Source organism: Natrix helvetica, assembly GCF_964273705.1.
Source record: "Natrix helvetica genome assembly, chromosome: 3".
Classification (NCBI taxonomy): domain Eukaryota; kingdom Metazoa; phylum Chordata; class Lepidosauria; order Squamata; family Natricidae; genus Natrix; species Natrix helvetica.
Window position 1 is genome coordinate 120,060,661 of NC_138549.1, and position 22,129 is coordinate 120,082,789.

The 22,129-nt window shown below is 46.3% G+C and overlaps 1 protein-coding gene across 1 annotated transcript in view; it reads right to left on the reverse strand.

Annotated features, from left to right (window-relative positions):
• Nucleotides 1–8,039: 8,039 nt before the first annotated feature.
• KCNC4 (potassium voltage-gated channel subfamily C member 4) overlaps nucleotides 8,040–22,129 on the reverse strand; it is a 40,728-nt gene continuing 26,638 nt past the window's right edge. The window contains exon 4 of the mRNA XM_081948018.1: nucleotides 8,040–8,738. Coding sequence (XP_081804144.1) covers nucleotides 8,719–8,738 — 20 coding nt within the window. The 3' untranslated portion in view covers nucleotides 8,040–8,718. The remainder of the gene's footprint in view (nucleotides 8,739–22,129) is intronic.

A 22,129-nucleotide genomic window follows, 5' to 3' on the forward strand; every position in this document is an offset into this window, starting at 1 on the left:
AGAATCTTCTCCCTGATCCACAAAGGAGTATTTTTTCCCCAACTTTCATATTTATTTTGTGTATATTCTGTAAGGATTTACAGACATTAATATTCCATTTCTATCATTTTTATAAATAACTCAAGGTGACAAATACATCTAATGTTCCTTTCTCCTCATACTTTCCCAAAAAAACAACCACTCTGTGAGGTGGGTTGGGCTGAGAGAGAGTGACTGAAGTCACCCAGCCAACTTTCATGCAGGACTAGAACTCCCAGTCTCCTTGTTTCTATCTTGGCATTTTAATCACTGGACCAAATATATCTCTCATAAATGTCTCTCATAACTCTATATGATTATTTTAGTCAATGGAAATCACAGTGAACCCATCTAATGAAAAAGAACGTTGGTCTTACCTGAACGTTTTTTTCTGGAGAGTGGAGGGAGGGGTCACTGAAGGGTTATTACAGCCTGATTGGTCCATTTGACTGAGAGAAAACTTCTTAGCCTTCGGCTTCTCCCGTTGGCTCCCAGTTTCCGCGATGTCACGGTCCGCGTCTGCATGATGTAAGAAAACAAGGGAAAGCCGCCCAGGGCCACCCGATCCTACCCCTCCCGGACCCTGTCTATCTAACTAGGGCGGGAAAGTGACCCCTCCCTCCACTCTCCGGGATGAACGAAGGATCCAAACGCAGGACCACCCTGTCCTGGTGAATCACGCAAAGGTCGTTCCGAACCGAAAGGGCCCCCAATTCAGAAATACGCCTGGCCGATGTAATGGCCACTAAGAACACTACCTTAAGTGAGATAAGGCGCATGTGAACCGACCTGAGCGGCTCAAAAGAAGAATCCGTCAGTGCCGTCAGGACGAGAGTAAGATCCCAGGTAGGGAACCTATGAACTGGGGGCGGACGAATGTTGGCCGCCCCTTTGAGGAACCTCTTCACCAATGGTGAGCGAGAGAGGGTAGAGGAGCCCTCCCCTCCTAAGATAGTGGATAGGGCCGCTACCTGTCGCCGGAGTGTACTATGGGACAACCCGTCCTCCAGCCCTTTTTGGAGAAACTCTAAAACGTCTGGAACCATGGCCCTAGCTGGATCCACCCCCCTGGGGCTACACCACTTCGCGAAGGCGTCCAGGTGGCGTTATAGATTCTAATTGTGGACGGTCTCCTAGCTGCCTCCAAAGTAGCTATGACCCCTGATGACAACTTTCTCCCTTTCAGCAATCCCCTTTCAAGAGCCACGCGGTCAGATGCAGCCACTGTGGCTCTGGGTGAAGTAAGACCCCCTGACACAGGATGACCTCCTCTGGTGGAATCCTCCAGGGGTCCGCGACCGAGAGCTGGACCAGGTCTGCAAACCATGGTCTCCTTGGCCAGTATGGGGCCAATAGAATGACGTGAGCCCTCTCTGTGACTACCTTCCGAATTGTTCTGGGAATGAGGGGAAGGGGGGGAAAGGCATAGAGAAGACCCGGAGGCCACCGGGTTCTGAGAGCATCCGCTCCTTCTGCTGCTGGATTCTTGAATCGGGTGAAAAATCTCGGCAGTTGTGCGTTGCCGGGGGAGGCAAACATGTCTACAAGGGGGTTGCCGAATCTGAGGCAAATCTTCCGAAACAACCCTGGGTCCAGCTGCCACTCGCCGTTGCCCAGAGTCGCCCGGCTCAACCAGTCTGCCTGGTGGTTGGACTCCCCCGATATGTGCTCCGCCGCAATTGAGGCCAAGTGTCTCTCTGCCCATAGGCCTAATGTCTGAGCCTCCCGCCACAGGACACGGGAGTGAGTCCCCCCTTGACTGTTGACATGAGCTTTCGTCGCTACATTGTCCGTAAGCAGGAGGACGTGTCGCCCCTGCAGCTGACGGTGAAAGGTCTGGAGGGCCAGTCTCGCGGCCTTGAGCTCGAGCCAATTTATATTGTGGCTGAGGTCTGAGGCAGTCCAGCGTCCTTGGGCCATGTCGGACCCCATCATGGCCCCCCAGCCGAATAAGCTCGCGTCCGTCGTGACTGTTATTCTCTCTGGCTCCCAAATTGAAGCCCCCTGTCGTAATGCCGGGGACATCCACCACCTGAGCGAGAGTTTCACCTCTGGCGTTAAGTGAAGCGGTCGCAGAGAGTTGCTCAACATTCTCTTCTGGGCTGGTATCAAGGCCCACTGGAGGGGACGCAGATGTAGGCGGGCCCAGGGAACTATCCCTATACAGGACACCATCTTCCCCAGGAGTCGGGATAAGGTCAGGGTGGGAACCGACCTTTTTGTCCTGATGGATGTGATCAATTGTCTCAGACTGGTAAGACGGTCTGGGGAAAGGCGAACCCTCCCTGACTCGGAATCGATTATTGTCCCTAGATGCAGAATCTGTCTGGAGGGGGACAGGTGGCTCTTGGGAAAGTTTACCGAGAAACCTAGTGTCTGGAGCCAGTGGATCGTCAGCTGGAGGGCTGCCCTGGCTCTGGGAAGGGACCCTGCCTGCACTAGGACGTCGTCCAAGTAGCACTGGAGCCTCACCGGAATGGATCTCAGGTAAGCCGCCAGTGCCGCCAGGACCTTGGTGAACGTCCGAGGGGCCGAGGCCAGGCCGAATGGAAGGGCCCGGTACTGATAGTGCCGGCCCTTGTGGGAGAACCGCAGGAATTGATGGTGGGCCCGGAGAATGGGGATGTGAAGATAGGCCTCCGTCAAATCTACCGAGGCCATGTAATCCCCCTTCCGAATGCCCTGTAAGATTGACTTCAGGGAGGCCATCTTGAAGCGCCTGTAGACTAGGTATTGATTCAGGCGCTTCAGGTCGAGGATCGCTCTCCAACCCCCCGAGGCCTTCGGGACTACAAATAGATTTGAATAGTAGCCCCGTCCCCTCTCTGGCTCCGGAACGACCTCCACCGCTCTGATTTCCAGAAGATGGGAGACGGCGAGGTCCATGAGATGACGGCGTTCCGGATCCCGGGATGGGGAAAACACCTTGAAGCGTCTCAGGGGATAGGAGAGGAACTCTAACCTTAGGCCGTGGCGAATGGTCGCTCAGACCCAACCGTCTGATGTAATCTGGTCCCACTTGTCCGTGTACAGCGCCAGGCGGCCGCCTATGGGATGACTCGGATTTGAGTCATTTCCCTCTGCGGAAGGGGCGGCCGCCCCCCCCCCCCCCACGAAAGGGCCGCTTGGATTGGGACTGGTACCTGGAGCGTTCCTGAAAGTTTTGCCTGTTGTATGGCCTATCCTGCCTGTACTGCTGGAAACGGGGCTCCTGGTCCCTGTCATAACTCCTGAAGGAAGGCCTGCGATATGGGTGACTGCGTGTCTCGGACTTCTTGGTGGAGGTAGGCATCACCTTTTTCTTGTCTTTATTCTCCACCAAAATTGGGTCTAGAGCAGACCCAAACAGATTGGGACCCGTGAAGGGGGCAGCTATTAAATCCCATTTGGCTTTATTATCGATCTGCCAATTTCTAAGCCAAAGGAGCCGGCGCGAGGCCACAGAGGTAGCTAAGGCGCTGGAGCCGAATCGCATGGCATCCAGGGTCGCATCGGCCGAATACTGGCAGGCCGCCATAATCTTAGTTAAATCCTGATGGATGCGGTCATCCTGGATCGGGATACGATCCTGGAGTTGGCGGAGCCACATCACTGTTGTGCGATTAAAATACGAGGCGGCGGCGGCCGCCCGCATTGCCCAAGCGGAAGCCTTATAATTTTTCCGCAAGGTAAGCTCCGCCCTTTTATCTTCCGGCTTAAGCTTGTCCGCCGCATCCCCCAAGACCACCGGGGAGGATGAGACCAGGGCAGCTATGGGTTGATCTATGGCCGGAAGTTGGATGGCCTGTAAGAAGGCCTTCTCCATATTATAAGCCCACCTATCATTGCTGCCAGGAGGGGAAAATTTGAAGGCCGGGCCCACTGACTGGTGGCCACCTCCAAGAACAGAGGGGGAGCAGGGATCTCCTCTTTATTGGTGGCCGTGTTGGAGAACATCACCATGTCTGGATCTCTGGGTGGGGGCACCGAGGGGTCTCCCGTGCCCACCTTGGTGGTTCTCCTAGCTTTTTTTAGTAGAGGCTTGAACATGGCCTGAATGAATAGGTTGGAGGAGGTGGGCTGATCAGCGGCCGCGTCCTCCTCCTCAGAAAACCCCCAGTCGTCTTGGCGACGAGATTCTTCCCTAGAGGAGACCTCGCTCATGAGAGAGGGCGAGGAGCCCCTAGATCTGGCTCTGCTGAATGGAGTAATCCTACCATGACGGGAGGGCCTATCCCTTTGAGCTATTCCCCTGGAAATGGCTGCCGAAATCAAACGCTTTAGGTTTTCAGGAAGGTGTTCTAGGTCTTCCTCATCATACTCAGAGTCATAGTCACGAGAGATTGAGTCCCTGTGAGATCTCCTACCCTTGGACGGGCCAGCGGAGGGGCCCTCTAAAGGATCATTCCTGTCCAATTCCCTTGTCCCAGGGGAAGTAGGTGGAGGAGGTGAAGCCCCCCGCCCCTCACTCCTAACTGATCTGGAAGAAGAGGAAGAGGGAGAGGAAGGGCTGAATCCCCTGTTAACAGAGGGTGAATGACAAGAGGCCTCAGGTCTGGGGGATCTAGATCTAGGCCTGGGATCCCTGGCCTTTTTCTTCTCCGCCCTCTCAATGGCCTTTTCAATTGCCCTGGAACGTCTAAGCTCGTCCCTTTGTAGAGCTCTAGAGGGCCGATCCTCTGCAGTAGGCCTAGAAACTCAAGGCCTGGCTGGGGCTGTGGGGCCTGACTTGTCCTCTTGGGCCTGGACTGTCGCAGTTTGAGCTCCCTCAGATCGCGCTGCCATCACCCCACTCACGTGTCAGAAGAGATGTAGTTTGAAACAATTTGCAGCTCCTAGGCCCCGTACTGGTGGGGAACGCTCAGCTTGGCCCTTTGAGTGTCGGTGGCTATTGAGTAAGGCCTCTAGTTTGGGCTCGGCCACGTGTTCAAAATGGCCACCGGCTCAATTTAATGGCTGCTTCTCTTCAGGCGACCGCTAAAATGGCGCGCGTGCCGCCGCTTGTCTCCCCCCGCAGTCCGATGGCTAGCCGACCCAAAATTAGCGATTTTCGCTCAGGGGCGATCTTGCGCCGGTCTTCACGCCCGGCAAGAGCCGCTGGCGCTCCGGTCTTGCGCTCGCGCCGCCGCCGAGAGCACCGCCGACCCGGGAGAGGCGGCGCGGCCGAATTGAGGGAATTGCCGGTCTTCACGCATGGCAAATAGGCCGCCGGTGCTGCGGCTTGATGGAAGGGTCGTCGGGGGAGAAGCTGAGAGCTGCGATCCACCCGGCACGCCCGAGGCCCCAGGAATCAGCCGGGGGAGGAGAAGGCCCAGCAGGGAGGAATTTTTAAGGAAAGGAGGTCGCTCCTCGTTGCTCTCCCTGCCTTTCTGGGACAGCAAAGGGTTGTCCTGTTGGGCACAGCTCTGATTTTCCTCAATTAATTTTTTATAATTTCGAAATTGCCAATTTGATCAATTTTATTACTCACAGTCGCACCAAATAATACGTCTTTGGACCTTCTTGACTGAGAGGAAACTGGGAGCCAACGGGAGAAGCCGAAGGCTAAGAAGTTTTCTCTCAGTCAAATAGACCAATCAGGCTGTAATAACCCTTCAGTGACCCCTCCCTCCACTCTACTGGAAAACAACGTTGATACTACAACATGTAAAGTCAGTATTTATTCCTTAGAGGGGAATCCCTTCCTCTACCAGACTTAAAAGGTGTGTGTGATCTTGCTTTTGCAGCCAAATGGGGTATCCACAGCATTGACATGCTGGCCCAGGGTACCTGCGAGACCACCTACTGCCACCAGTAGCCTCCCACTGTCCAGTACGATCCCACAGAGTTGGCCTCCTCAGGGTGCCGTCAGCCAGACAGTTTCGGCTGGTGACCCCCAGGGGGAGAGCCTTCTCTGTGGGAGCGCCTTCCCTCTGGAATGAGCTGCCCCCGGAACTTTGCATAATCCCTGACGTCCGGTCCTTCCGACGCGCCCTAAAAAGTTGGCTTTTCCAGCAAGCTGGCCTGGCCTGTTAATTTTAACTTATTATAAATGTATTGTCTTTTAAATTTGGTTTGTTTTTTTGGATATGTATTTAATTTTTTAAAAACTTTTGGGATGTGTGTTTTTTTAATGTTGTACGCCGCCCTGAGTCCTTTTTGAGAAGGGCGGCAGATAAATCCAAACAAACAAACAAACAAACATTGACATAGCTGCAAGTTTTTCAGAACAACACATCTTTAAGAATAAAATTGAGAAGAAATTTTCCAAAACAATCAAGTAATGACCGAGCATGCTCAATAGCACCTGGATGCTGGATATGCAAGCAAGCAAAAAATTATGTCAGCAAAATCAAATATCTTAGAATGCAACTCTGGTTGGCTGAAATATGAAACCGAGCACCTATAGAGCAGGTTTTTGTTGAAAATTTCAAAACAGGAAATAATTCTACTGCATAGGTCAAAAAGTCAACGTGACATGTTTGATTAGATCCAGAAATTCAGAGAAGAAATCCCCCCAAAGCCAGGAAGCCCATACAAAGATTGGGAACAAGTAGTTTCTCAATCTAACCTACCTTTTTAGGTTACAGCTGTTTTGAGAATAATGAAGCAGGGAAGCCGTGATCTCCTTGAGCCAAGACAAAAAATAACTGAAAATTATTAAATACTAGGTGTACTTTGCTTAAGCAACGTGCTTAATCTTTTCTTCCCAATGGTCTTGTGGATAATAGTAGAAGGCATTAATAGTTTTTTAAGTTCCTTGTAAAAAATACATTTATTATTATTATTGCCAACATATGTAAACTGAAGATTATATATCTTTAGATGGACTAAATTAGATGCAATTTGGAAGACACCTGCACTGTGCATCTAGGTTTTTGTTTTTATATTAATTGTAGACATAGCAACCAAGGATTCCTTTTTCCATACCAAGCTGTTTTTCTGATTAAAATAATTACTCACCGCTTCTCGTTCTAATAGGAAAAATCTGCAGATAACTTTATACTACCTGTCCCCTACCCTTAAAGAAGTTGTAGCTTCTGAAAGAAAATTGTCAGAGTGGGAAGGATTGGGCTACGTCCCCCAAAACCAATGCAACTATTGTTAATTTTTTTTAAAGTGAAGATATCTTGTTCAGAAATTTATCACAGTGATTATACCTAAGAGTCAGACAATGTCATTTCTGAGAGAGGAGAGTAATTGACAGGCCTCACTTTCATCCAAAACATGAGGCTGCATATTCTACCGGAAGGAAGAATGCACACGTGGCATTTTGAAAGTTTTTTTTTTTTAGGGAAGTGCATGGTATACAAACCATGCCCAAAGCAGGATTCTCTATTACCCCCTGGCATAGACACTTAATGCCACTGGTCATGCTGGAAGAAAATCAAAGTGAAATGCTTTGCATTATGGAGTGGGAAAGGGACAGTTGTTTACTGGTGACTTAGGCAATTCCACTGGAGCTGTTCATATTGCGGGTCTCATTTTTGAGGATCTTAGCCCTTGACCTAACTTCTGTTGGCTATTCAGAAAGAGCTAACATATAGAGGCGTACAAACACTTTCATTTAAAGAGGCTATAAGCAGTTAATAAAGCATTGAGAAGATCAGTGTCCTGTTTCTGTGTCCAAAAGGTTTCTGAGACTTGATTCTGAGCCAAGGTGGTGCAGTGGTTAGAGTGCAGTATTTCAGGCTACTTCAGCTGACTGCTAGCTGCAGTTCAGCAGTTCAAATCTCACGGCTCAAGGTTGACTCAAGCTTTCCATCCTTCCAAGGTGGGTAAAATGAGGACTCAGATTCTTGGGGGCAATAGGCTGACACTGTAAACCGCTTAGAGAGGGCTGTAAAAGCATTATGAAGTGGTATATAAGTCTAAGTGCTATTGCTATTCCTCGGGGACTGCTGGAGAGTGTGAGAGGCTATGGTATGAATGCAAAGGGTCTCGTGTAGATAATCAAGATCCATATCACTGCAAGACAATCTAGTGAAACCTTATGCTAGTCGTGGTGGTTCATCAAACAAGTTATTTTTTAAAAGGCCACAGAAAAATACCGAAAGTTGTAATTCAGTTCCCAGATCTTTTTATTAAGACTTTTTTTATAGTTTGACAAGAAGAGCCATGTGTACAGCACAGAAGATAATAGTACTAAATACTGTCTGGGAATGCAGTAACAGCACTGGGGGTGAAACAGTCTAATGGTTGTTCTTTTTCCTTAAATACATCCAAAAGCTACTTTCACCTTGCAACCTCTTGTGGCTTCAAATTCCCAAATAGTTCCATGAATATCACATACAGAAAGGGAATTTCCTACTGAAGAAGCCAGGAATACACACAGTAGAGTCTAAAACAAAATACTATCTGCAGACAATGCTAGGTTGGCACTTACATGTTGAAGCATCTGCAGGCGTCTGCTGGAAGGTATCTAAGATTAGCAGTGTCCATCTGTAATGAAGTCCAGGAACCATTCACATTTCTACAGTGAAATAGCAGCAATGCTGGCCAACAAGTTGGTCCACACAATAAAATGCTGATTGTGAAACATTTCAAATGCTTGTACTGGTTGACAGCCCATCTCGACATTGATAGTATGGAGTAACCCTGGATGTCTCAGATACATTTTTATATATTGAATACACAGCAAGCAGGATTACAGCAAATTGATGGGTCCTTCCAGTTTACATTCTCCTTGTATACATTTTAAACAGGGACATTTCTTGAGCCAATCCCAGCTTCTAGTGACAGTCACTGAGGATTCAAGAGTCCTGAAAAAACAAGGATTTTCAGATTCTTCCACAGTAAAAGATTACAAGCAGGCAATAAAATAAAATCCAACCAATCCCCCTTTTCAATTGGTCTCTGTCTCATGACCAAAGTTTGCCTTGGGGTTAGTTTTGCTTGAATAGATCTGGCACTGACACACTATTAAATAGCTTTTGCTTCCCATTGACTACTGGGACTTGAATGGGTTTAAAATAAACTTATTTATAGAGACATGAAATGAGAAAAATGGGATCTTTCTTCTGGAAGTTCCAAAGCTGCTTCAAAGGGAAGAGCAGTGATGATTCATTTAGCTTTCTAAAGGCCTCCGAAAATGCCCAGATGCACATAGGGTGGCTTGGCTGACCGAGAAGAATAAGATAAAAGCACAGTGGAAACTGAGAGCACCATATCTGACCAACTACACAAAGAGCATTTTCATTTTCAGGAGGATCATCAGATCATCACAAGGTAGCATCCGCTCACAAAAAGAAAGGTGACTCCTCCCCCCCACCACACACACACATTTTTGACTGTACGAATATTGTTCTGGAACACATCTGTTTCTGGTTAACACATTAAATCTACAGAGTGGACCATTAAACTTTAGCATTACTTTAATAAAAGTTTAGGGCATTGGAAATTAAATCAAAGATATAGTAAGAATGGCATTCTTGAGGCTTAATAAAGAGGGGATAACTAATTCATGCAGTCTCAAAACATTTCAGTATCAATGAAGTAAAAAACAGCAAAAAGACTTATAACACACCCTTCAGCAATTTAGGTTACAGAAATACCAAATACAGCCGATCAGGATCAAACTCCTGGCAGTGGGCAGAATTAATCTGCAATACTGTATTCTAACCACTGCATCACCAGGACTAATTGGTCCCTGAAAATATCCTTTCCTTTTGGTGAAACTGTAACCCAAGCTACTCAGGTATTTCTCAACTTATGACCACAATTGGGGCAAGAATTTCCATTGCTAAGTAGGATGGTTAAGTGAGTTGCACCTGATTTTATGACCCTTTTGCCATGGTTATTAAACAAATAGCTGCAGTTACTAAGTCAATCATGCAGTTATTAAGTGTATCTGGATTTCACCATTGCTTTTACTCGTCAGGAGCCAGCTGGAAAGCTTGCAAATGATGATGTAGCACCCTGGATGCTACAACCATCATAAATATGTATCAGTTGCCAAGTTCCTGAATTCTGAACCTGTGACTATGAGATGTGTGATTGTCATAAGTGTGAGGAGCTGTCATAAGTCATTTTTTCCAGTGCTGTTGTAACTTTCAGAACAAATGGCTGTAATGTGAGGATACATATTTATACTCAGTTTGGAAAAGGAGAAAGCAGATTATTCTTGTATTACCAATTTAAAAATGGCTGTAGACAAAGGGAGTGGTATGTCTAAGTTTAGGAATCTCCGGCTGATAATTAAATAAGTGGCTTTTGAATTCATAACTTTAATTGGCAGGCCAGCCTCTTCTTTGAAGTTAAAAGCAACACTTTAACAGATAACTCTTTTCCCTTCCATTGCTGATCTCTTATGAGAAGGCAATGCTCTGAACTGAAGTTTTTCCTGATGGAACGATATGCCTCAAGGGGCTGAACGAATCCTCCTCTCTCCAGAGCTAGAGTTCCTTCTTGGGAAAAAGTTTAGTGGTTAAACGTCATCCTGTTAAACAACTGCTGTTAGACTTGAAAAAATAGCAAAGCCAGTTGAAGGGGGACTGAAACCTCCAGAGTTTCATACTGTTGCAGAGTATCTTCTGTGGTTTTATTTATTATAGCCACGTTATGATCAAAAATCACTCCAGCTGATTCACATATGCATGACAACACTACATCACTCAATGATCAATCACTCTGGCTTGCAGCTGGAAGTGCCTCAGTTAAAAAGCACATTAGTTCTAAGGAAAAGTGTTAAATCTCTAATAGCTGTTTTACTTACACAAGGCACAAGCTAAGTAGTGTACAGCTGTCTTGAGCTTGCTGTAAGTAGACTGGAACATCTCTATGAAAGAGGAAATCTATGCAAATCTAATCTTGCTTCTAAAATCTCACACCGCTAATAAAGGGCAAATCTTGGGGGGGGGGATTAGTGATGAAATAGGTATATCATTTCCCAGTAATCTGAACTTTCAGTCCTTGGCAATCAAAGCACTAACCTAGCCTCTAAGACAGGGGTGGGTTCTAGCCGGCGTTACTATTATTATTATTATTATTATTATTATTATTATTATTATTATTATTATTATTATTATTTATTAGACTTGTTAGCCGCTCCCTCTCCACGAAGGGACTCGGGGCGGCATACAATAAATAAATCAGATGTTACATGATTAGACATTACACAGTTAGACATTACACGGAGGAGGTATAAAATCACAACAATTGTTACAATACATAAAACAACAATAATAATAAGGTTAAAAATTAAAATACCCTGATTTAAAATTTTAAAATGTAAAAAGTATAAAATTGCCAGGAGGATTGGAGATAGAACTATAGTTGAGCCAGGCCAGCTAGTTGGAAAAGGTGGGTCTTGAGTTTAGTACGGAAGGAGCAGAGGTCGGTAGTAATCCTAATGTCGGGGGGGAGGTCATTCCAGAGGGCTGGGCCCATCACAGAGAAGGCCCTGCTCCTGGGCGCCGCCCTTTGGCACTGCTTAGTGGACGGCACCCGGAGGAGTCCCTCTCTGTGAGAGCGGATTGGTCGTAGGGATGTATGGGGAAGGATGCGATCCCGCAAGTAACTAGGTCCTGTGCCATGGAGCGCTTTAAAGATGGTGATCAGCACCTTGAAATGCACCCAGTTTGTTCGTGTGCATGCGCAGTTCAATAGAAATCGTTCTGTGCATGCACAGAATTCAAAAACAAGATGGCGGTGACAACAACTGTGGCAACTGGGGAACTGGGCCGAACTGGTAGGAACCCACCACTGATCTGAGATCTTAAAACTTCGAGTTAGTAGAGCAGCGTGTAATAGATGGATTGGGGGAGGGTAGTGTATAAAACAGGAATAGTCAACCAGTTCAAAATACATAGAAGACCCTTGTCAAACTTCAAAGGGTGCCCTGCTGTCGCAGCCATCTTTCCGTTTCTCATCTTGCCACAGACTAATGGGGGAGGGGGAGGTTTGGAATGCCAGCCCAGACAAGAAGAAGAAATCATCCCATGGGAACAAAGGCCATCTGAACAGGTGTTTGACAAGGGCTGAAGGAGTTGCCATAGTGACACCAGAACACCTAATTGGACAATATGACCTAGTTGAGGGAGGGGAGGAAAGAATTCATTCTTCAATTAGGTGAAAACCGCAGGAACTAGTTAAGAGTTGATTTTGCTTCATGCATGCTGAAATGATGTACTCAATAAAATTATGCTTAAAGAGATCTGATTGTCTCTATTTGCTGGCATGGTTGGGTTCGTCAGTCAGAACCTTGACATTCCTATCTGGCATAAAAACAATATGCTATTTAGCCATAGCAGTACAGTGTACTTTTTATACACAACGGAGTACACAAATGCTTCATACATACACACAGACAGGCAAAGCAAGTGCTATAAAAGTGAGCCATCCCTCAGTTCCTTTCCTCATGTCCCTGTTTCACTGAAAGAAGAGATCTAGGAACAATTAAATTCAAGTAATCTACAGTGAGAATAAGAATCAAAAGTAACTTAATTATATTTGCCTTGATTTTAAAGTTTCACGTAGAATTGCTGCAGGGTGAGCTTTGCAAAATTCAAGTGGCTGATACATGGGGTCACTGCACTCAGTCAGCTGCTTTTATATTGCGTGAGATATATAGTTCTACATAGTTCATTATCTGCACAGACCACCGGCAGCAATTTGGAATGCCAGGCTGAAGTCTTTCCAATCTTATTTGAATCTGATTTTTGACACATATCAACCAGGCGCCTCTCTCTAAGCTATTACTTTATTAGAGAGACAGAAGAGGGAGTGGAGATTGCAAGAATAAGGAGCTTGCAACCTGAACTTCTGCATGTCCCTTCAAAAATAAGTTCTGCAGGATATTCCCTCATAAGTATACAGGAAATTGCATTTTTCAGAATCCACTCCCCAAACTGAACTGATTTCTATTTTAGTCCTGAACCTTTTTTAAAAAAAAAAAAAAACACAGTACCTACAAAATTAATACATTCCATTCAGACCAAGGCATTTGCACACATATAACTTTGTAGCCTAATCTTTTGGATATACCAAAAGGTATATGTGTATACCTTTTTTACTGGTTTTTAGAGGGATAGTCTCTTTTAAATTTAATCTTATATGATATTGGGATTTTAAATTTTGTATATTTCGATTTATTTATTTAGCTGTACAGTTTGGCATATTTTTATCCTCCTCTCATATACGTATTTATGTATCTATTTATTATGTTTTAATTTGTTGTATTTTGATACGGACTGTACACCGCCCCGAGTCCCTTTCGGGAGAGGGGGCGGTCTATAAGCGCTAATAAATAATAATAATAATAATAATTTGGTTATTTGCTGAAAGGGGTAAAACTACCTGAACATTTGAGAGACAACTCCGATTGACGGTTCTGTGTTTCCATAAATGCTGCAGGAATTAAAGGCTTGCTTTTTCTGCTAAGACTGTACTTGATCCAAATATCTATTTATTACAATAAGCAAACACTAACTGGTGTCCTGTTTTTAAGCACAAAATAAAATCTTCCTGAAAAGGCAGAAAAACCACTAGCGCAAATGATTTCTGGGCAGCTCAATTACTGCTATGCTACTTAAGCAAAGTGGCTAGCTAACACCCTCGTAACTTCCATTTGCTCCACTCTCCTTGTGCCCCTCTGAGAAAACAAAGGTATTTAAGAATTAAATATTCATATGCAAACTATTTCACGTGTCCATTGTGTCTTTGGACAAAGTAACTTGACCCAACGGTATATGTAAAGGCTGCATTCTGTGTTTTAAAAGGATCAGATTAATTTTCCAGGAGCCTGGTCTGTCAGTGTCACTCATGTCAAAGGAGGCTCCATGATTAGAATCAATGTATTTCTGATTGATAAATATGATGCAGACACAGCAGCCAAGCTATTTTAGCATGTCCTGTTAATACGTTTGCTGTAATATATATTGTGGTTGAATAATTTGCTGCAAACATAATGTTGCCCGGGATCAGAAATGCAAAAATATTGTCTATCGGCATTCCCTCTGTGGACCCACCAGAATGACCCATCAAGTTGAAAATGTTGTATCTTTTTTGCATATTGTAGAACTTATGGAGGGCTAAGGAATGCTCACTTTGAAACATAGCCTTCAACATACCAGGCAAAGCATGCTGGGGCCTCTCAAATCAACAGATGTTCTGCATCTCCTCACTAGACCAGCATGTCAATTAATATCTGCCTTGCTTTCCTACTAGAGAACTACATAAGGCAGTGTGTATGTATATGGGTACAATTGATTTATACAGTGTCTTTGCACCATTCCAAAAATCAACTCTGTGCCTGTACAATCCCACACAGTCATCTGTGTTGCTGGCTCAGCTACAGCTAAAATTTCCATTTGTAATGTTTTAATTCTATAGGTAGCCTATTTTTCTGTTGCTGGGAAGCCTTGTCTCACCACATCTCAAAGCAGTCATCATTCCACAGCTCCTCCCTTGTGCAACTTCTATAATCTGTTCAAGGTACTTCTCTGCAAGCATTCCAGACAATTACTCTCAACCCCACTTCAGCTACCCTAGTAAATTTGCAAGAATGCTTAGAAATAATGGAGAAAGCCCTGGTTGCAGAAATGCTAACGTGATATAGTTTCATCGTGGTAATTTACAGGAGGCTTTTCAGAGCAACGGAGGAACAGCATCTTTGCAGCTAAGAATTTTTCCTTAAGGTAAACCATTCAGTATTTATTTGTAAACAATCAAATGTACAGAACACCAGCTGAAAATACAGCTGGATGCTGGCACCATCAATTTAACTCATTTCTCTTTTGTGTGGAGTAGAGATGAAAACATGTTTGTTGATCCTGGACTGATGATAGCTTAGGGAATGGGACATTGTTCATATTTTTGTACCATCCTTTTGATTTCCTGGAGATGAACTCTGAATGACTCAAGGTGTTCTTGTGCCTTCAGAATGTGAAGAGAACAGAAATAAAGATGATCACAAGTTGTCTTTTGAATTGTTTTGGGGAAACTGGAGAACAAAAATAGTAGTAGTGTGGAAATATTCATTCATATAGTTTTGCTCTCCTTCCTATTTAAGAAGGAAATACCAGAATGAATTGAGATCTGAGTTCAGGAGCTTTAGGATTCAACAACCATTAGCTTTCCAACAGTTCTTTTCTTATAACAATTCAAAGGTCACTTCTAACAGTTGGCAGAATCCATTTGATTAACATCTAACAGTGCTCTCTTCCCTTATCAGGGCTGGTCTTATCACTATTAAAAAAGGTTCTGATAAGCTTTCTAGTGTCTTACTCCCTAATTCTAGTTTTTATTCGCAAAGTAGCAGGGACATTAGTCATGCTTTGTTCACTAAGTTGCATAATGTCAAGTCTAAAAACTGCATAGTGGGACTACATGTCACTTCTAATAAACACTGGCTCAAACAATATTGTCCTTACTGATTAAAAATACTTGGTGCACGTTAAGTTTCTTAATGTCAGAAGGGTAAAGACTCATCCTTGCTTTAAGCAGAGATCAGATTCACACCCAACTTCTGCCTGGCACCTGATTCCAAGGATGTAACAACCTCTGTCTACCTATGTGTAGCCTAATTATTCCCCCACCCACCATCACGCACCCCTCTTCAACCCACAATCTAAGTTGCTTTTTAAAAATTGGCAAATCATTTAGCACAACAAAATCATTTTTGTGTGTCTGTGTGGGTTTTTTTTTTTACTGGCTTCCTTAAAAGCTTCCTGCATAAGTATGAGGAAATTGTCTGTAAAACATATACACGGAATGGTGAAATCTCACTGGGATAATTTGATTAAACTTCCTGTCTTAGAAAAGGCCACAGCTGTCTAATCAGAAATGAGTAAGATGACTGCTACTGAATTCAATTCAGGTCTTAATAGCATGTGCATACCTTCTATTTTATTGTTGAACACTATAAAATGGGTAAATTACCTATTGGAAGATAAGAAACCTGCTTTTAAATAGTACAAGAGACAATTTTGTGCAAATCGCTGGATACCAATCAAGGAATAGCGAAAGCCCAAATCTATACAGCTGCTGGCCATTAAGCCATCACTATTCAGGTATACTAGCTATCCAATCATTCATAAATCTCTCTTTGCCTTACATCCTGCCTATGAGCCAGCCTACAAAAGCAAAAGCTTCCAATGGAAGAGAATGTCTGTAGCCCAGAATTGAACAATAGAGTCTCTGGTGCTTTCTAAGCTTTATTGTTGTTTATAGATGTTTCATTATCCAACTAGGTAACATCGGTGTTAGCATCTGTGGGTTTGTTTCCTGTTTGTATGCAGTAGTCGTCCAGAATTGGTGGGGGTGTTCCTCCTTTATAGTTTCTGATAAGAACTGCCAAAGGAGGAAAAAACTACACCTGGCAGGCCAAACTACCATATACAAAATGAGTGCAAACCTCACACTCACTAGGACTGATGATGTTACCAAGCCAGGTAATGAAATGTCTGCAACCAAACAACCACACTGAGAGACCACTGAATACTCCAAAGCAAAAATTAGCTGAGTATTTAATGCACTAGGAATCAAGAGCAAAAGGCAGTGTCTGACATAGAAGAGGGAGATATTGCTGCAAAACAATCACTCTGTGGGGGATATGCAAAGCATAAAAAATTAATTAATCAATCAATCAATCATAGGATTGCTTTAATGTAAGAGCAGCTGACAACTGTTTTTGCTGTTTTGTCTAACAGCTGACAATTAAAAATGCAGATTCCTGAAGGAACTTATTATGAATCAATGGGATCTAAAGATGTATAAAATAATGTATGGCAAATCTACAATACCCCTGGCTAAAATGTTGTAAAATTAAAAACGGCCACTTTCAAATCAGAATCCAACTGTAAGATTGTGCAAAATTATTTTTTCAAACTGCGGGAAAGACAAAAATGTATCTTTGCATATGAATGAAAAAGATAGAAAATTTTGCTCCTGCCTCCCTCAATTGCCCTCTGACATCTTACAAAGTGAAAACATTACAATATTTAATTTGCAGGCACAAGTCTCAGGTATTATACGAGTTAGCTACTTGATTTCTAGATGGCACCTACTGTACTTTCTCTGTTCCACAGAATCCTATTATCCTGGTCAGACATAAAGGTCTAAAAGGCACTGCTGGTTTGGGTATTATTTGAGTGAAGCTGCACAAAGGAAAAGTGTAAGCAAACAGGGTGCCTAAAATAATATTTCCTCAATCAGAAATAGCAGGAAGGGTCCTAAGCACAGGGGTGAAATTCAGCAGGTTCTGGAAAACTGGCAGCGAAAATTTTGAGTAGTTTAGAGAACTGGCAAATACCACCTCTGGCTGGCCCCAGAGTGGGGAGGGAATGGGGATTTTGCAATATCCTTCCCAAAGAAGTGGGGAGGGAATGGGGATTTTGCAGTATCCTTCCCCCAGAAGTGGGGAGGGAATGGGGATTTTGCAGTATCCTTCCCCCAGAAGTGGAGAGGGAATGGGGATTTTGCAATATCCTTCCCCCAGAAGTGGGGAGGGAATGGGGATTTTGCAGTATCCTTCCCCCAGAAGTGGAGAGGGAATGGGGATTTTGCAATATCCTTCCCAAAGAAGTGGGGAGGGAATGGGGATTTTGCAGTATCCTTCCCCCAGAAGTGGAGAGGGAATGGGGATTTTGCAATATCCTTCCCAAAGAAGTGGGGAGGGAATGGGGATTTTGCAATATCCTTCCCAAAGAAGTGGGGAGGGAATGGGGATTTTGCAATATCCTTCCCAAAGAAGTGGGGAGGGAATGGGGATTTTGCAGTATCCTTCCCCCAGAAGTGGAGAGGGAATGGGGATTTTGCAGTATCCTTCCCCCAGAAGTGGAGAGGGAATGGGGATTTTGCAATATCCTTCCCCCAGAAGTGGAGAGGGAATGGGGATTTTGCAATATCCTTCCCAAAGAAGTGGGGAGGGAATGGGGATTTTGCAGTATCCTTCCCCCAGAAGTGGAGAGGGAATGGGGAATTTGCAGTATCCTTCCCCCAGAAGTGTAGAGGGAATGGGGATTTTGCAATATCCTTCCCCCAGAAGTGTAGAGGGAATGGGGATTTTGCAATATCCTTCCCAAAGAAGTGGGGAGAAAATGGGGATTTTGCAATATCCTTCCCAAAGAAGTGGGGAGGGAATGGGGATTTTGCAGTATCCTTCCCCCAGAAGTGGAGAGGGAATGGGGATTTTGCAGTATCCTTCCCCCAGAAGTGGGGAGGGAATGGGGATTTTGCAGTATCCTTCCCCCAGAAGTGGAGAGGGAATGGGGATTTTGCAATATCCTTCCCAAAGAAGTGGGGAGGGAATGGGGATTTTGCAGTATCCTTCCCCCAGAAGTGGGGAGGGAATGGGGATTTTGCAATATCCTTCCCAAAGAAGTGGGGAGGGAATGGGGATTTTGCAGTATCCTTCCCCCAGAAGTGGAGAGGGAATGGGGATTTTGCAGTATCCTTCCCCCAGAAGTGTAGAGGGAATGGGGATTTTGCAATATCCTTCCCCCAGAAGTTGAGAGGGAATGGGGATTTTGCAATATCCTTCCCAAAGAAGTGGGGAGGGAATGGGGATTTTGCAATATCCTTCCCCCAGAAGTGGGGAGGGAATGGGGATTTTGCAGTATCCTTCCCCCAGAAGTGGAGAGGGAATGGGGATTTTGCAGTATCCTTCCCCCAGAAGTGGAGAGGGAATGGAGATTTTGCAATATCCTTCCCCCAGAAGTGGAGAGGGAATGGGGATTTTGCAATATCGTTCCCAAAGAAGTGGGGAGGGAATGGGGATTTTGCAGTATCCTTCCCCCAGAAGTGGGGAGGGAATGGTGATTTTAATAATAATAATAATTTTATTTGTTAGCCGCAACCCTCTCCCGAAGGACTCGGGGCGGCATACAATCAAAACAAATAAAATACAGATAAAGACAAACATACATACATAAGAACAAAGACATATACATGTGCATGTGCATGGAGTAGGTAGACTACTGAGTGAGCACAATTAAAAAACACAATTTAAAATCCCATTGAATAAAATTACCGAATTAAAAAACCCATCAGGAGCGTTATGAAATTATGGTTGAGCCAGGCCAGCTATTTGGAATAGGTGGGTCTTGAGCTTTACACGGAAGGAGCGGAGGTCAGTGGTGGTCCTAATATCCGGAGGGAGGTCATTCCACAGGGCTGGGCCCGCCACAGAGAAGGCTCTGCTCCTAGGCGCCGCCCCTCGGCACTGTCTGGTGGACGGCACCTGGAGAAGTCCCTCTCTGTGCGAGCGGATGGGTCGTAGGGATGTATGGGGCAGAATACCATCCTGCAGGTAACTAGGTCCTGAGCCATGGAGCGCTTTAAAGATCGTAATCAGGACCTTGAAACGCACCCGATAGACCACAGGAAGCCAGTGCAGCTCGCGCAGGAGAGGTGTCACATGGGAGTACCTAGTACTCCCCATAATCACCCGCGCGGCCGCATTCTGGACCAACTGCAGTTCATGTATGTGTTGAACAGGAGTGGTGAGAGGACCGACCCCTGTGGCACCCCACAAGTAAGGGGGCTTAGGGTCGACCTCTGCTCCCCTGCCAACACACGTTGCGTCCGGCCAGAGAGGTAGGAGCCGAACCACCGCAAAACGGTGCCCCGGACCCCCAACCCCTCCAGTCGGTGCAACAGGATACCATGGTCGATGGTATCAAAAGCTGCCGAGAGGTCTAATAGGACCAGGATAGAGGAACAACCCCTATCTCTGGCCCTCCAGAGATCATCTACCAACGCGACCAAGGCCGTCTCTGTGCTGTGCCTGGGGCGAAAGCCGGACTGGCGCGGGTCTAGATAATCATTCTCCTCCAGATGTCGTGGGAACTGAGAAGCCACCACACTCTCTACAACCTTCGCCAGAAAGGGAAGGTTGGAGACAGGACGATAATTGGCCAGCTCCGTAGGGTCCAGGGAAGGCTTCTTGAGCAAGGGTCTCACCACCGCCTCTTTCAAGGCGGCCGGAAGAGACCCCTCACCCAACGAAGCGTTCACTAGGCCCAGGAGCCAGTCGCGTGTAACCTCCCAGGATGCCAGTACAAGCCAGGAGGGACACGGGTCCAGTAAACATGTGGTAGGTCGCAGTCGTCCACGCAATCTGTCCAAATCCTCGATGACAACCAAGTCAAACTCCTCCCAGAAAGGTTTCTCAAGACTCGCCACGGACGTCTCCACTGGGCTGCTGAAGGGGACCCAATCCTTCCAGATTTGAGCGACTTTATCCTGCAGATATTTCCCAAATTCCTCTGCCCTACCCTGTAAAGGGGCCTCCCGCGGCCTCTGAAACAGGAGGGAGCTGGACACCCGAAACAGGGTGGCAGGGCGGTTCTCTGCGGATGCAATGAGAGCGGCGCAATATTGACGTTTGGCCGTTCTCAATGCCACTAGGTACGTCCTTAAATGGGCTCGTACCTGTGCTCGGTCAAATTCGGATCGGGAGGATCTCCAACGACTCTCTAGGCATCTCTTGCGGCGCTTCATCACCCTTAGCTCCTCGGTGAACCAAGGAGCCAGGGTGGATCGTTGCCGCCGGAGAGGCCGCAAAGGCGCCACCCGGTTCAAGGCCCCGGTAGTCGCAATGTTCCACACGGCCACCAGGTCCTCTACCCGAGGGCGGGTCAGGGCTACAGGAGGTGGCCCAAGCTCCGTTTGGAACCTATCTGGTTCCATCAGGCGCCTGGGGCGGAACCATCTAGTGCTTTCCGGTTCCGCCTCCCCGCAGCGGGGGGTAGCACCAGGGAAGTCAAGTCAGAGGAGTGAGTGATCTGACCATGACAGAGGAGTGATGGTTAAATTCACTCCTCCCAGATCACTCAACCACTGGCCAGAGACAAAAACAAGGTCCAAGGTGTGACCTTCCTCGTGTGTCGGGCCCTGAATCAGTTGAGTCAGGTCCATGGCTATCATGGAAGCCATGAACTCCCGAACCCCCTCTGATGCTTCTCCCACCGATGGCAGGTTAAAATCCCCCATCACTAAAAGTTTGGGGGTCTCAACCGCCACCGATGCGATCAGCTCGAGGAGCTCAGGCAGGGCCGCTGATGTATGGCGGGGAGCCAGGTATACTATCAGCAGGCCCAACTGCCTCCCAGGGCCCCATTTCACAACAAGGGATTCACACCCGGACGTCTGTGGTACAGTGGACTCCCTCGGCTCTAAGTCCTCCCGGATAATCACTGCTACCCCACCGCCCCTTCCCCGGGCCCGAGGCTGGTGAAATGCTCGGTAACCTGGTGGGCACATTTCCACGAGGGGTAAACCTCCCTCGTGGCCCAACCAGGTCTCCGTTATTCCCGCGAGGTCCGGCTCCCCCTCCAAAATTAGATCATGAATGAGGGGGGCCTTATTGACAACGGACCTCGCATTGCATAGCAACAGCCTCAGGCCCTGGGCCTGCAGATCCTGACCACCTAGAACGCGGGGGTTGGTACAAGCGACCGGGTGTAACCAACACTCACGGTCTCCCAACCGACTGCGAGTTGTTAATCTGTCCTCGTATCTGCCCCTCCCTACGACTGTTGGAATCAAGGAGCCCCATTTGGGAATGGTATCCTCCCCCCCTCCTCCTCTCCGCTCCTTCTGCTCGTGACCCCACCTGGTGACCTGGCTCTGTCAACACTCCTGATCTGACCCACCCGCCCCCCAACCCCTAAACCCCTAAAAGTATTTTAAAAACATTTAACTAAAAAACCCCTAAGTCTCCGCTTCCTCCACCTCTCGAGATTAATAAATCCATCATCAAGGTGGGCCCTTGAAAGGGCGGAGGGCCACACCTGCGAGAGGGGGGACTCCCGCAGTAGGATTAGGTCTAACCTTGAGTACATAAGGATATTTTGCAGTATCCTTCCCCCAGAAGTGTAGAGGGAATGGGGATTTTGCAATATCCTTCCCCCAGAAGTGTAGAGGGAATGGGGATTTTGCAGTATCCTTCCCCAGAAGTGGGGAGGGAATGAGGATTTTGCAGTATCCTTCCCCCAGAAGTGTAGAGGGAATGGGGATTTTGCAGTATCCTTCCCCCAGAAGTGTAGAGGGAATGGGGATTTTGCAGTATCCTTCCCCCAGAAGTGGAGAGGGAATGGGGATTTTGCAGTATCCTTCCCCCAGAAGTGGAGAGGGAATGGGGATTTTGCAATATCCTTCCCCCAGAAGTGGAGAGGGAATGGGGATTTTGCAATATCCTTCCCCTAGAAGT